At 55.6% G+C, this 12,989-nt stretch overlaps 2 protein-coding genes across 2 annotated transcripts; one reads left to right on the top strand and one right to left on the bottom strand.

The window, feature by feature from the left end:
- Positions 1 to 1,028: 1,028 nt before the first annotated feature.
- NOL9 (nucleolar protein 9) lies at positions 1,029 to 8,102 on the bottom strand. The gene is made up of 12 exons (XM_072884099.1): positions 7,861 to 8,102; positions 7,565 to 7,790; positions 7,251 to 7,378; positions 6,935 to 7,073; positions 6,316 to 6,412; positions 5,479 to 5,576; positions 4,495 to 4,656; positions 4,009 to 4,297; positions 3,030 to 3,141; positions 2,454 to 2,631; positions 1,687 to 1,820; positions 1,029 to 1,358 (listed from the first exon to the last, which is right to left on the bottom strand). Exons 1-12 carry the CDS (start codon positions 8,050 to 8,052, stop codon positions 1,230 to 1,232), a joined length of 1,884 nt encoding a protein of 627 aa, XP_072740200.1. The 5' UTR covers positions 8,053 to 8,102; the 3' UTR covers positions 1,029 to 1,229.
- Positions 8,103 to 8,152: 50 nt separating this feature from the next.
- Positions 8,153 to 12,912, top strand: TAS1R1 (taste 1 receptor member 1). Its single transcript, XM_072884113.1, has 6 exons — positions 8,153 to 8,310; positions 8,395 to 8,701; positions 9,062 to 9,838; positions 10,207 to 10,419; positions 10,829 to 10,949; positions 11,978 to 12,912. The coding sequence occupies exons 1-6, from the start codon at positions 8,162 to 8,164 to the stop codon at positions 12,904 to 12,906; spliced, it is 2,496 nt and encodes an 831-aa protein (XP_072740214.1). The 5' UTR covers positions 8,153 to 8,161; the 3' UTR covers positions 12,907 to 12,912.
- Positions 12,913 to 12,989: the final 77 nt, after the last annotated feature.

Here is a 12,989-nt window from a genome sequence, read left to right on the forward strand (position 1 = left end):
TGGTACGCTGCATCCCTCCTTCCTCTGCGGGAGAGACCTGGCCACAGGGGATCTGAACAGGCACCCCTCTCGGGGGGCTGCAGACCCCAGGGCCACACCGTTCCCCTGCGTGTGGGACACGGGCAGAGCGATGCCAGGTCAGCAGGAACCACAGTCAGAAGCCAGGTTATTTTTGCAGTCAAGGATCCATCAAATGCCTGCCACGCCGATATTACCCATTCAGACGTGGTTTTCCCGAAAAGGTCCTCAATTTGGCCCGAGACGCTCACTCACCTCTGCGTGACTCCCACCAGCCTCCTCTTCACTCAGGAGCAAAACGTTCCTCCAGGGTTTCCCAGCGGGGCACAGACCAGATAACGAGAGTCAGGCACGACCAAGCACCCCGGTGCTCCGTGCAGCACGTGGGTAACAAGTTCCTCCCCGCTTTCATCCCATTTTAGTCTCTACCCGTGCCACAACCTATTTAGACAGAGACGGGCAACGCATTCGCGAGACCCAGAGCTCTTCCCAGACCGGCGCTCAAAGCGTTGAGCTTAAACCAGAGCAACAGGGTACGCGGCCAGAGCCAGGTGGAATAAAGCGGCGTCCCCGGCGCGGAGGGCTGCGCGGGGCCACCATCCAGGCGAGCTGCGGCAGCGCCGAGACAAGCGGCAAGCGGCTGACTCCCTCCAGCGGCTGTATCTCCGGTCGCCCGGGGAAAGGATTTTCTAACCTGCTCCTTCCTCCCCCACCTCCTTGACGAGTGAAACACCCAAAGACGCAGGTCAGCCGCAGTGCCAGGGAGAGAACCACCGGCACGAGCTCTTCCCCGAACCACGAGCGGCCCAGGGTTACGGCTACCGTGAAGTGACGCCCATGCCACTGCGGATCGTCCTCCGAAACCCAGAGCTAACTGCAGGCTAGACTTCAAACGGAGAACCGCTTCTGATTCGAGACAGAGAGCGCTTTTGATGGCACCCAGCCGCAGCTTGTACCAGCTGTGTCCAAGTCAACACAGGCTGAGGAAAAAATTCAAACCAAAGCAACGCTTTTGATGGATATTTATTACAAAACACCAAAATACAAACGGAAAATATAAAACATTATCAAAACTGGACATGCTGTAGTACCTAACCAGACACCTGCCCAGGGTCTCTCAGAGCTCTGTAGCACCCAGGGCTTCTGTGACCACGCCTGGCTCTTGCCAGTCTCCACACAAAACAAACCCCACGGTCCAAGGTCCCAAGGCTTTAGGTGTAATCACACTCAAACGCGTACTCCCTCCTCTTGAAATGCTTCTTCTTTTTCAGCTTCCCAGACCCCAAGATGCTGTAGTTATAATCGGACGTGACATAGGGGATCTCTCCCTCAACTCCTTGCTGAAGAGGAAAAACAAAGCCAGAAACAACTTCAAGAACTTGTATCTTCAGCGGGACGGGAAGCACTTTCCTCTAGAGACTGACAGAGCTGACTGGTGGGAAGGAGCAAGCTATCACCGCACAAACCCTGCTCTGGTATCTGACACATGAGAAGAATGTTCTCCTCTCCCTTGTTTCTATGCATTAAGGACAATCTCCTAGAGACAGAACCATCTGCTAATGCCCAGACATCTCTGGGCACACATAACCCTCAGAAATAAGAAAATGGAAAGCCCGCCAGCCAGCCTCAGCTCAGCCACCTTCCACTCTCTTCCCCTGCAGCTCCTACCTGGCCCACAAGAACGCAGTTTGGGATAGCAATATTTCCAAGGAGCAGGCAATTCACTAATCTCAGGTTCTCTGGAGGCACCGGCGTCAGAACGTGGTAAAGCTTCTTCTCCATCTCAACCCCTCGGACAATTCCTGAAAAAAACCCAACCAAACAAAAAAAAACCCATGCAAAGTTCAGTCTTCACCCAATCACTTCGGACTGTATAACCAGAGGCAGCCGAAGCTCTCTGAATAAATGGCTCTTCTAGAACCAAGAGAAGGATTGGAGACACATCTTGAGAAAAACCTGCATTGCTGTACCCCGCTTTTCCAGTACCTCAGCGTACATACCAACAGCTAACTTCCCAAACCGCCTATTATTCATTGGAACATTCCTACAGAAACTTGAGGAGCTCAGTATCAAACTCCAGGTCAGAACTGTAATATTAAATCAAATCACCAAAGGAAACTGACAGACAACTTCAGAAATAAGCCACGTGGAACATGCTTTTGAGAATGTGAATCCAGAAAGCAAGTAAATTGTCACATTATGAAAGAGCGAGAGCAGCGAGCTACAACAGGCGCTGCTCAGGGACATTCCCCGTAGCTGTTACCACAAGTTAATGAAAACCAAAGAACTTGAAGCACAGCTTGTAATAGAAGAGAATACATGATTATTCTTTTATCTCATCCCACTTTTTCAGTTGTTTTTGAAAGAGTAGGCAATTCCGTCACCCTGCAACCTATCTGTCAGAACGCAGCTCAAGGTTTCCCAGGCTTGCTCACCGAAGCCAAGGCAATCACAGACCGGCGTCTGTGTCAGCAAGACTGGCCCGTCGGTTTGGCATCTGATTTCATCCGGTATCCTGCAGAGCCCGACCCAGCTGGCGTTCACTGCATACATGATGTTCGTAGGAGCAACGTCAGTGTGAATAACCCTGAGTGCAACAGCACTGAAAGGTACCTGAGGGGGTAAAAAAAGAAGAAAAAACTGTATTGTCAGCTCAACATCAATTTAGTTTGAGTTCAGAGATAAGATAACGCTAAGTACACAAAACCTGAAAGCTCCCAACCCGTACCTACAGACAGACATTATCTCAGTGGCAAACACAACAGTTTCAACACTAACTGAACACACAAAAACACGTGCCGCGCTGACATCTCAACAAAAACCTCGCTTCTAGATACGCTGAATAAAGCCATTATCTTTTTGCAGATTACAGAGCATTTTTCCCTCTTCCGAAAAACATTTGCAGTACAAGCCGAACTGTCAATTACCACGAGCTGGGCTCTCTGCAACATCTCCAAGCCTTTCAAAAATGCTCTGCTCAAAATGCTGCTCAAAAATGCTCGAAGATTTACCTGATATGGCACAAGACTGTGCAGCGGAAGCACCGCCCCTATGTCTGGGGACTGCAGCTGACCCAGGTAACCCAGTATGGACATGTCACGCAAGATGCCGCTATGTACTCGCCTGGAAAAATAACCGCAACAGATCAAGGAAAGGCAGCACACCCTCACACAGCCATTCCAACTGCATACCCCGGACATTCCCGAGTACAGCGTGCAATATTAGCCGCTATTTCACACAAGTTTAGTTTTTAGAACTTCTACCACTGAAGAAAATTTAGGGCTATGTTTTTATTACCTCTGAGGGATCACAGGATTTAGTGCATTGTTTCAACTTTGAAAAGGAATTAATTAACACGGGTGGTGTTTGTTTTATTTTTTTAACAAACTCTGTTATTAGATAAGGGCTCCCTTCTCCAACCCTGATGTCCACACACCTTTCAGTCAGACAGAGTAATACATTTGTTTTCTTAAATAGCTCATTAGTGAAGGCTGAGTCAAAAAAAGCACTTAAAATTGGCAACGAAGACTCAAGGTCCAGGAAAATAAACATTTCAGAGATGCTCCAAGTATCAGAGAAATTAAGAAATAATGTGATCATCATCTAGATCTATAAGAAATGGGTAAGGAACTTCCCAATTAGAAAAAAAAGGAGACACAATATTCAATGATTCCAAGTGGAAGTCATGCGCAGTGTAAAAGTAAGTGACAGTAGTCATTGGATGTAGAGTAGGGAGGAACCCCCTCCCCCCTCAACCTAAAAAACCAACACCCCCCCCCCCCCCCCGCAACACTACTCTCCCAAACAAAATACCCAGAAAACCCAAACAAACACCACCCAAACACAACCCCCTAATAAGTAAACTAATAAGCTTTGACCAATTTAATGGAGCTCTCGAGGCCAAAGCAAAGCAAGAGCCTTTACCATCAAGACTACGCATGATTTTGTTAAGCCCGCTAACCATTTCGTAGCACTAAACTTTCTACTTACGCTTCACCTGCAACCCCTGCTCGAGGGAATTCTGGATGGACGTACAGCAACTTATACTCGGGAGCCAATGCATCTCCCTCCCCTTCAGAAGACTTCCAGTTCTCTGCTCCACTCGTACCCATCCGCTTGCATTTGGCTTGCTGTTTGCCTTTGGTGTACAGGCCAGGAGTGAGATGAACGTACTCTGGGGTGAGCGGAGCCATGGCTTTCCAGTCGTACACATCCATCTGAACAATGTGACTGGGTGACAACAGCCGAATGATATCAATCAGAAGCAGCAACCCCTCACCTTTAGGGAGCAGAGAAAACACGATTGCTGCCACTACACAAACAGGTCGGAACACTGTTAGAGAAGACCAGTTACTAGCTCAAGGCAGGTAAGCTGTGTTTTCTGGTTCCAGACCCTCTAGAAAGCATGATGGTGTACCACTACGATTATTACCTCCCTTCCACACCACCTCTTGAGAACAGATATATCCTGTTTACCTTTCACCCAGCCCATGGTGTTGATTACTAAAGGCACTTCCTTCTTGTAGGAGCCGAACACATACTTCACGACATCAAGGTATCTTTCCGTGTCCTGCTCACAACTCGTCTGTCCGTAATACACCATCTTGCGTGGTGTTTGCTGATGAGTGAACGGTGGACCTGAAAAAGCAAGCAGCAAACCTCTAGTGGTTTCAGTAAATCAAATAAAAAACCTCCCATCCCTGTAGGGCCTACATGCAATCCCTTCCGAAATCTGTCCTCTTTTCACATGCTAACAGTCCTTCTTGTACGGCCTGCACCTATAGAGAAACTTTTCTGTCACTTGCAAGACTCCATGCTAGGAGTTTTGTTTGTTTGGGGGTTTTGGATTTTTTTTCCCTTGTTTGTTTCAAATCACTGGTTACACATTTGTGAATTTTAAAACAACAATCTTCTATGACAGACTATCCAAAAAGTAAACCAGTCTGGCCATATCCTTTTTAGACAGCAACCTAAATCCACAAGATCACAAACACCAGCAGTTTCTCTGGCTCTAGTTTTTTTTATGGTCATAACAACAGCCCCCAATCTATGTGGATCCACTTTGTATTTCTCCAGCTAGTTTTATCTACAGATACTAAAAACAGGGAAAGACTTTCCCAAAGAGACCTTTCAAATCTGAAAGGCTGAAAATCCACTTCAACATGCCACAGCCTGTTCCAACACCTTATAAACAACTATCTTGTCCTCTCTTTAAAACAGAAAAAACAAGCAGGGAGAATAGCTCCATGTTACTTAGTGAGATTTTCACATGGAGCTTAGATGCCCCTAACAAGAAAACTTTTACAGCCTTTGTTTTATTTTCTATATGCACCTTTGACAGATGTGGTAACTTCCCCTAAAGTACAGCCTCTGCTCAGAAAGCACCTTCTGGAAGTGAAACAAGTCTCTGGCAACCGCAGAAAACGGCAAAACACGTACCAAGTACAACAAAACACGTACCAAGAATTGGCTCTGTTACATTACTTAAAGACACGCATCCAGGCGGTGTAAATTCGGTTTGACCTATGTCACATTCCATATATTCAACCGAGGGAAGGCTGCAGTGAAAGAAGCCCATATATTAGCGTCCACTAAAAAAAGAAATGGGACACGACCTGGAACACATCAGAAGCACAATCTGATTTTGTTCTGGGTCATCAAAATTAAATTCTTGAACGCAATCAAACCACCACTTGTCTCCCTCCTTTCCCCACTTGAGGGAGTATTAAGCAAGAACATATATGGCTCACCTACAGTTCAATATTACATTACGATAGCTCCATACCCATCCAGCCTTAAGAGAAGTAGCTAGAACGATAATCAGAGGTGGTACTAATCAGTGTACCGCCTCTCCCACATTAACTGGGCACCCCGAGACCAGCCATTTGAGATTTAGAAACTTTATAATCTTTATTTTAAGCATGCAGTGATCAGGAGAATAAGCTTCTACACCTTGCTCTGCCAAGAATCTTCAAAGACCCTAACAAATTATAACTTACTGGGTGTTTTTAAGTGTTATGACTCCCAGTTCCTTATTGAACCCTAACTGCTTGTTGCCCGTTAGTTCACATACTCCAAGACAACAATTCAGTAGTATTTCAATAGAAATGTTTAAGCAGTCAACATTTCTGAAAGGAACCCAAGACAAGAATGCCTATTTTTCTGGATTTTTGTTTGTTTTTAAAAGATAAGCCACCTTCCAGTCATAACAGCTTTTCTGAGAAACTTGGCAGGCAGTTTTTTCCTTCTCCTAAATCCCATGCAGTACTTAAAAACTCGTAGAGCATGAAAACTCACCGATTCAGTAACAGGTTAATCAGGTATCTGTTAAATGTCGATTTCCCAGTGTTTTTTGGGCCACACACTAGAACCACGGGGACACCTTCATCTTCCGCTGTAAAAACAAACATACTCTGAAATGGACCAATGCTGTCAGTTATTCCCACGTGCCCTGTTTACGTAAATATATATTTTAATTAAACAGAAAAAGATCCCTTAAAGAGAAGCATGTTAAGAGTACCAGTGTAAAAGGAAAAGGCTCCTGAAGTGAGAAGCAAGCCCTAGCACTAAACCCCAGCATGTATGAACTCCAACTGCTCCCCGTATTTCAGATGTTGCTGGATTAAGTAACGGGGTGGTTTTTTCTACCTGCTACAAAAGAGAGCGGAATGAGAGTATTGACATCGGACTGGGAAGCGCCTTTACAGCAGCGAGCTGCCTGTCTGGCAGCAGAGGCGCAAACCCACTCGAGGTGATGCACGAGCTCAAGACACCCACTATTTAGGAGAAAAACAGGACCCTCGATCAGTGCCTGTCACAGGGCACACTCTCCCTAACTTTAGCTCATGAAAAGCCTCATGAAGTTCCTTTCTTGAGGGTACTAGAGCCCCAACCTCACCAAGCGCACGCCACTCACCACAGCACGCTTGGATCAGCTCCTCCAGGGCCAGGAACATGCTCTCCGACACTAGCAGCCCGCGGTCGGGGCTACACTTCACGATGCCAACAGATGCCAGAACCGCATCTTCTGGCGTGAAGCTAGGTTCTTCCTTTTTCTAGCGGAGAGCGGAAAAACGCTTAGAGAGGTGTGCGTAAGGCCTTGCAGCTGTGTTGCTGGACACCGACAGGCACGCTAAGCGGGGCGGCCGCCTCTCGCTCCGCACGAGGCCTGTTTCGGGGATAGCGCAGCCACCCAGGGTGGAGCGGCCATCACGACGCACTCTGGCTCTCACCTGGGGCTCGAAGAGCCGCGACAGCGGCAGGTGGCTCAGCAGGAACCGCGTCACCGGCGTGTCCAGGTGCTCCAGCAGCACCAGGGCGCACTCCGCCGAGAACCGCGCCATCACCTTCACCCGCGCCTCTGCAACGGGGGGAGAGCGCCGCCCTCAGCCCGGGCTCAAGGACGGTGGCCGCGCCGCACGCAAAATGGCGGCAGCCCCGCACCACACGCAAAATGGCGGCCCCCCCGCAGCGCACGCAAAATGGCGGACCGCAACCGGCGGGCCCGCCGGCCGCCCTTCGCTCCCCCCCTCCGGCCGGCACTCACGGCGGCGGACGCTGTGCGCCCGCATGGCGGCGCGGGCGGCGGCGCGGAGCTGTCGGAGGTCGGCGGCGGGCGGGCGGTCGGCGGGCAGCGCCTCCAGGGTGAGCGCGCAGTGGGTGGCCGGCGAGAAGACCGGCAGCGCCGGCTGGTGCGAGGCGACGGCGAAGCCCAGGAGACGGACGGCGCCGTAGAGGCAGCGCAGGCGGCATTTGCCGGTGAAGGTCAGCGTCTGCAGGGGGAGAGGGCGGTGAGGCGGCGGCGGAGGCGGGGAGGGAGCGGCGGGGCCGGCCGGTGCCCACCTGCCGCGGCGCCAGGAGGAGGACGGCGGCGCCCTCCGCCGCCTCCACGGCCGCCAGGCCCGCCTCGGCCGGCGGCACCATGCCGGCGCGGGCGAAGGAGGCGGCGAACTCCCTCCAGGCCGCCTCCGCCCGGCCCCCACGGGACGGGGCCCGGCGGGGGCGGCGGGCCGGTGGGCCGCGCCGCGCGGGCATGGCCGCCTCAGCCTCCCTCCGCCTCCGCCGCCTCCTCCGGGGCCGCCCCTCGGCCGAGCGCCGCCCGCCCCATTAAGAGGCGCCGCCCGCCGCCCGGCACCGCCCCGCCATGCCGCTGCCCGCCCTGCTCTGCCTCTGCGCGGCCGCCGCCGCTGCCCCCTTCACCAGCCCCGGCGACTACCGCCTGGCCGGCCTCTTCCAGATGCACGGCCCAGCGCCGCGGGCCGCCGCCCGGCCGCTGGTGGACGGCTGCGACGAGTGAGGCCCCTCACCCCGCGTCGCCCTTTTTTCCCCACAAAACCGCGTTTTTTCCTGCCTGAAAACCACTTTCTTTTCGCGCAGTGCTGCCACCTTCAAGAGCCACGGCTACTGCCTGTCCCTGGCCATGCGCTTCGCCGTGGAGGAGATCAACAACTCCAGCACCCTCCTCCCCAATGTCACCTTGGGCTACGACATCCACGACACCTGCTCGGAGCCCGCCAGCCTCCACGCCACACTGCGTGCCCTTGCCCGGAAAGGCGGGCGGGAGGTCGAGGTGCTCCCCACCTTCTACCACTACGAGCCCGAGGCAGTGGCCGTCATCGGGCCTGACAGCACCCGGCTGGCCCTCACCACAGCGGCTGTCCTCGGCGTCTTCCTCGTACCGGAGGTAAGCGTGGCTCCCCTGGCATATGAAGAACAGGGCTCCCGAGGAGTAATGGTTTGAGGGAGGATGGGGTTGGAGATGAGGAGCCAGGCTGAGCTGGAAATGCAGCCCCTCCGTGCCTGCGTTGGCCTGGGTCTCTTCCCAGACACTGTCAGCTGGCAGGCAGGAATTGCGGCTGGCTCACTGTCCTTCAAAGGTTTCTCTTGGGCAGTGCATTGGCTTCTGGTGGCAGTGCATTTGGCTCCGGGTCTGCTGCCTGCCCAGCCCTGAGTCTCTTCAGGAGAGGGGCTGCCTGTGCCCTTAGCTCTTAGGGTGCCACTGCCTGGGGGAGCACAACCCCCTTTCTCCTGGCTCCCTTTGCAGATTAGCTACGAAGCCTCTTTGGAGATGCTGAGCCTGAAGCGGTTCTACCCCTCGTTCCTGCGCACCATTCCCAGCGACAGGCAGCAAGTGAAGGCCATCTTCCTGCTGCTGCAGCACTTTGGGTGGACTTGGGTGGCTCTGCTGGGCAGCAACAACGCCTATGGCAGGGACGGCTTAGATGCCCTCCACAAGCTGCTGACCGCAAGCGACGCGTGTGTTGCCTACCGAGGCATCATCCCCGTCAACAAGGACGCCAGCAGCCCAGAGCTCCACAACCTGGTCAAAATCCTCATGGACGTTAGGGTCAATGTCACCGTTGTCTTCTCCAACAGACAAAGCGCCCGCCCTTTCTTTGAAGTGGTGGTCCAGAGGAATGTCACAGGCATGGTGTGGGTGGGCTCTGAAGACTGGTTGTTAGCCCAAACAATCTGGCAGGTGCCTGGGATCCAGAGTATTGGCTCGGTGATTGGGATGTCGGCTGAGAAGACAGAGTCCACGATGCTGGAACGCTTTGAATCTTGGAAGACGGCAGAGGAAAGTGCTGTGGCTGAACGCGCCGGCAGCACAGGGGCTGGCGGGGGCATCGGAGGGAGCACCCAGCTGGACTGCACCCAGCGCTGCACTGGCTGCCACTCGCTCACCGCTGCCCCAGACACGTACGACGCTCAAGCCTCCTTCAACGTGTACTCAGCCGTGTACGCCGTAGCCCACGGCCTCCATGACCTGCTGGGCTGCACCTCGGGGACGTGCAGCAAAGGCACAGTCTATCCCTGGCAGGTAAGAGCAACACGAAGGATCTTCCTTGTGGAAGAGGATCCATGAGGATCCTTCCTCACAGGGAAGGATTTTCCCCTTGTGCCCAGGGGTTTTCTGTCACTCTGAAAGGCTTGTGTCCCAGCTGAAAAGCCTCATGGGCTTCAGCCACCCGTCACAGTCAAAGCAGCCTGGACCTAGACCCAGACCCCTGCCCTAGATCACTTCTGTTCCCCTACTGCCAGCCCCTTTCTGCTAGCTGTTGGGGGGTTGGAAAGAGGAGCCAGAGCAGAGAAGGGGCCCTCTAGCACGTCTCCCTCCTGAGACAAGGCACTCCTCAGCAAGTGTCTCATCATCAGGAAGGGCTCTTCTCTTACTCTTCTGTTTTACAGCTCCTACAAAAAATCAAGCAAGTAAACTTCACCCTGTACAAGAGCCGCATCTCTTTTGACGCCAACGGAGACATTCATAAAGGCTACGCCATCACCATGTGGAACTGGAGCGGCCCCAGCTGGGCTTTTGATGTGATAGGAACTTTCAGTGTGAACCCCGACAGGCTGAGTGTTGACCGGGGCAAAATCCTGTGGCACACAAAAGATCGCCAGGTACTGTTCTGCATCCAGATCTTATTTATTGCTTACTGCCGAGCCAGCTACACCCCCAACACCGCCAGTTCTGGGGTAATTCCCCATAGCAGGATGAAAATGAGGGCAGACGGAGGCAGTATGGGGGGGTGATCCGCATTCTGAGTATCAGCTTTCATCCTTCCAAAAAACAAGCAGGGCACATGAAACAAAAAGGCTCCTACTTTTACCTTTAAACAGTCTCATTTTCCCACCACCTCTGTAAGAACCACAATGTGGTGAGCTCTCGGCTCCTGCTGACGGTGTGTCCTGAAAGTCGGCGGCAAGCCGTCCAAACGCTGCCAGGCCCAGGCCTGGCACTCAGCGAGGTGTCCTGGTGTCCTGCTGCCCGCCCCGCTCGCCTGCCTGACCCTCGCCGCGCTCCCAACAGGCTCCCACCTCGGTGTGCTCCGAGGCCTGTCAAGCAGGGGAGAAGCGGCTGCAGCGGAGCCACCACCGATGCTGCTTCAGCTGCGTGGCCTGTCCGCCAGGAACCTTCCTGAACAGATCGGGTCAGTACGCCCCGGGGGGCTGCTCCCTCCCCTTCCTTCCCGCTTGGCGCCCCTGCCTGCACCCTGCCTCCTCATCCCATCAGCTCCTTGCTTCCGTCTCACCGTTCCCCCAGCCTCTTCCTCCCTGTGGTCAGTAAAAACCTCTGAGCTGACCTGAATGCGGTCGGTCTGACTCCCATTTGCTTACCCGTGGGTATGCAAAGCCCATGCCCTGCACTTTCCGGGGAGTGCTGCCCACAGGTGGGCCCACGCAGTCAAATAGACAGCGGAGATGGCACCCGCAGAACCCCTTCTCTCACGGCCAGGGGACAAGGGATGTCTGGCCTGACAGACATTTCCTGCACCACATCCTCCGTGAGGGAAATTCGACCCAGTGGTTGCCTTTGTGCCCCAGATGGCACTCGGGGCTTCTGCACCGCGTGGTCACCAGCAGCTAGAATATGGAAATGTCCCCTGCCTGCGAGAGGCAGCAGGAGTCTCCTGTCTTAGAGTCACCCACAAACCCCTTGTTGGCAGCTGGTCACTCGGCAGCCTCGGCCTGCGCTTGGGCTGAGGGGGGTGGAAACAGCCAGCTCTGGGTAACAGCGGGAGCAGGGAGCCCCCAGACACGGCCGGTCAGCATTACTGTCCCATACCCCCGCCTGCGGAAGGGGGGCTGCTGCAGACCCGTCCTGGCCTTCGCAGGTTACTGCTGGACGCAGAAGCCCCTTCCCACCCACAGCCCATGTGCCCCTGAGCCTTGGCTCACCCAGCTGAGCTCCTGCGGGCCTTGTGCCTCTCAACCCAAGCAGTGGACTTTTGGGAAGTCCGCTGGGGGGACTTTTGGGGGGGTCTTTTGGGAAAAGAGCCCCCTCTGCTCCTCAAGCCTTGGAAGCACCCAAGCGAAAGGAGCAGGACGCGAGGAGCGGGCAGCTCTCACGGAGAGCCCGGGGGGCTGCGGGGGCAGGGTGGTCCACCGCGATGGATCTCTTACCGGGGTCCGTGGTGCGCGAGGTGCCCGTCACCGCCCGGGCTCGTGTCCTCCGCAGACCTCTACAGCTGCCAGTCCTGCGGTGTAGACGAGTGGGCCCCGGCGAGGAGCGAAGCTTGCTTCAACCGCACCGTCGAGTTTCTGTCCTGGTCCGAGCCCATCTCCTGGGCCCTGCTGACCCCCACCGTCCTCCTCGTGCTGCTCACGGCAGGGCTGGCCGTCCTCTTCGCCCTGAACGTCTCCACGCCGGTGGTCAAGGCTGCGGGCGGGAAGATGTGCTTCCTCATGCTGGGCTCTCTGGCCTGCGCCTGCAGCAGCCTCTTCTGCTACTTCGGGGAGCCCACCCGGCACACGTGCCTGCTGCAGCTCCCCCTCTTCGCCATCAGCCTCACCGTCTTCCTCTCCTGCGTGGCGACCCGCGCCTTCCAGATCATCTGCATCTTCAAGCTGAACGCGCGCTGGCCGGCCCTCTACGCGGCCTGGCTGCGGCGCCGGGGCCCGCTGCTCTTCATCGCCGCCAGCACGGCGGCCCAGGCGGTGCTGTGCCTGGCCGCGGAGGCCGCCAGCCCCTCGGCGCCGCGCCGGGACTACGCCGCGTCGCCCGGGCGGGTGCTGCTGGAGTGCGCCCCGAGCGCCGCGGCGAGCCGGGCCGCCGCCGCCTACACCCTGCTGCTCAGCGCCTGCTGCTTCGCCCTCAGCTACGCGGGGAAGGACCTGCCCGCCAGCTACAACGAGGCCAAGTGCCTCGCCTGCAGCCTGCTGCTGCACCTCGCCTGCTCCGCCGCCGTCCTCTGCACGCAGGGCGTCCTCCGCGGCCGGGAGGCGGCGGCGGCCCGGCTGCTCGCCGCGCTCTGCACGCTCGGCGCCCTGCTGGGCGGCTACTTCCTCCCGAGGGCCTTCGTCGTCCTGCTGCGGCCGCACCTCAACGCGCCCGAGCGCTTCCAGGCGGCGATCCAGCGCTACGCGCGGCGCCGGGCCGACGCCTGAGCCCCGGGGGGGGGGGGGGGGGGCGGGGGCCCGCGGAGGCCCCGACCGCCGCCCGCGCGGCCCGCCCCGCCTCCGGCCGCGGC

This window comes from Ciconia boyciana, chromosome 19, assembly GCF_034638445.1.
Source record: "Ciconia boyciana chromosome 19, ASM3463844v1, whole genome shotgun sequence".
NCBI lineage: Eukaryota > Metazoa > Chordata > Aves > Ciconiiformes > Ciconiidae > Ciconia > Ciconia boyciana.

Coding starts and splice junctions, on each gene's coding strand:
- NOL9 (XM_072884099.1), bottom strand. CDS start 8,052: ATGCCCGCGCGGCGCGGCCCACCGGCCCGCCGCCCCCGCCGGGCCCCG. Junction 7,791..7,860: donor TCCTCCTGGCGCCGCGGCAG/GTGGGCACCGGC, acceptor CTCCCCCTGCAG/ACGCTGACCTTCACCGGCAA. Junction 1,359..1,686: donor ACTGCGTTCTTGTGGGCCAG/GTAGGAGCTGCA, acceptor TTTCCTCTTCAG/CAAGGAGTTGAGGGAGAGAT.
- TAS1R1 (XM_072884113.1), top strand. CDS start 8,162: ATGCCGCTGCCCGCCCTGCTCTGCCTCTGCGCGGCCGCCGCCGCTGCC. Junction 8,702..9,061: donor GCGTCTTCCTCGTACCGGAG/GTAAGCGTGGCT, acceptor CTCCCTTTGCAG/ATTAGCTACGAAGCCTCTTT. Junction 10,950..11,977: donor AACCTTCCTGAACAGATCGG/GTCAGTACGCCC, acceptor TGTCCTCCGCAG/ACCTCTACAGCTGCCAGTCC.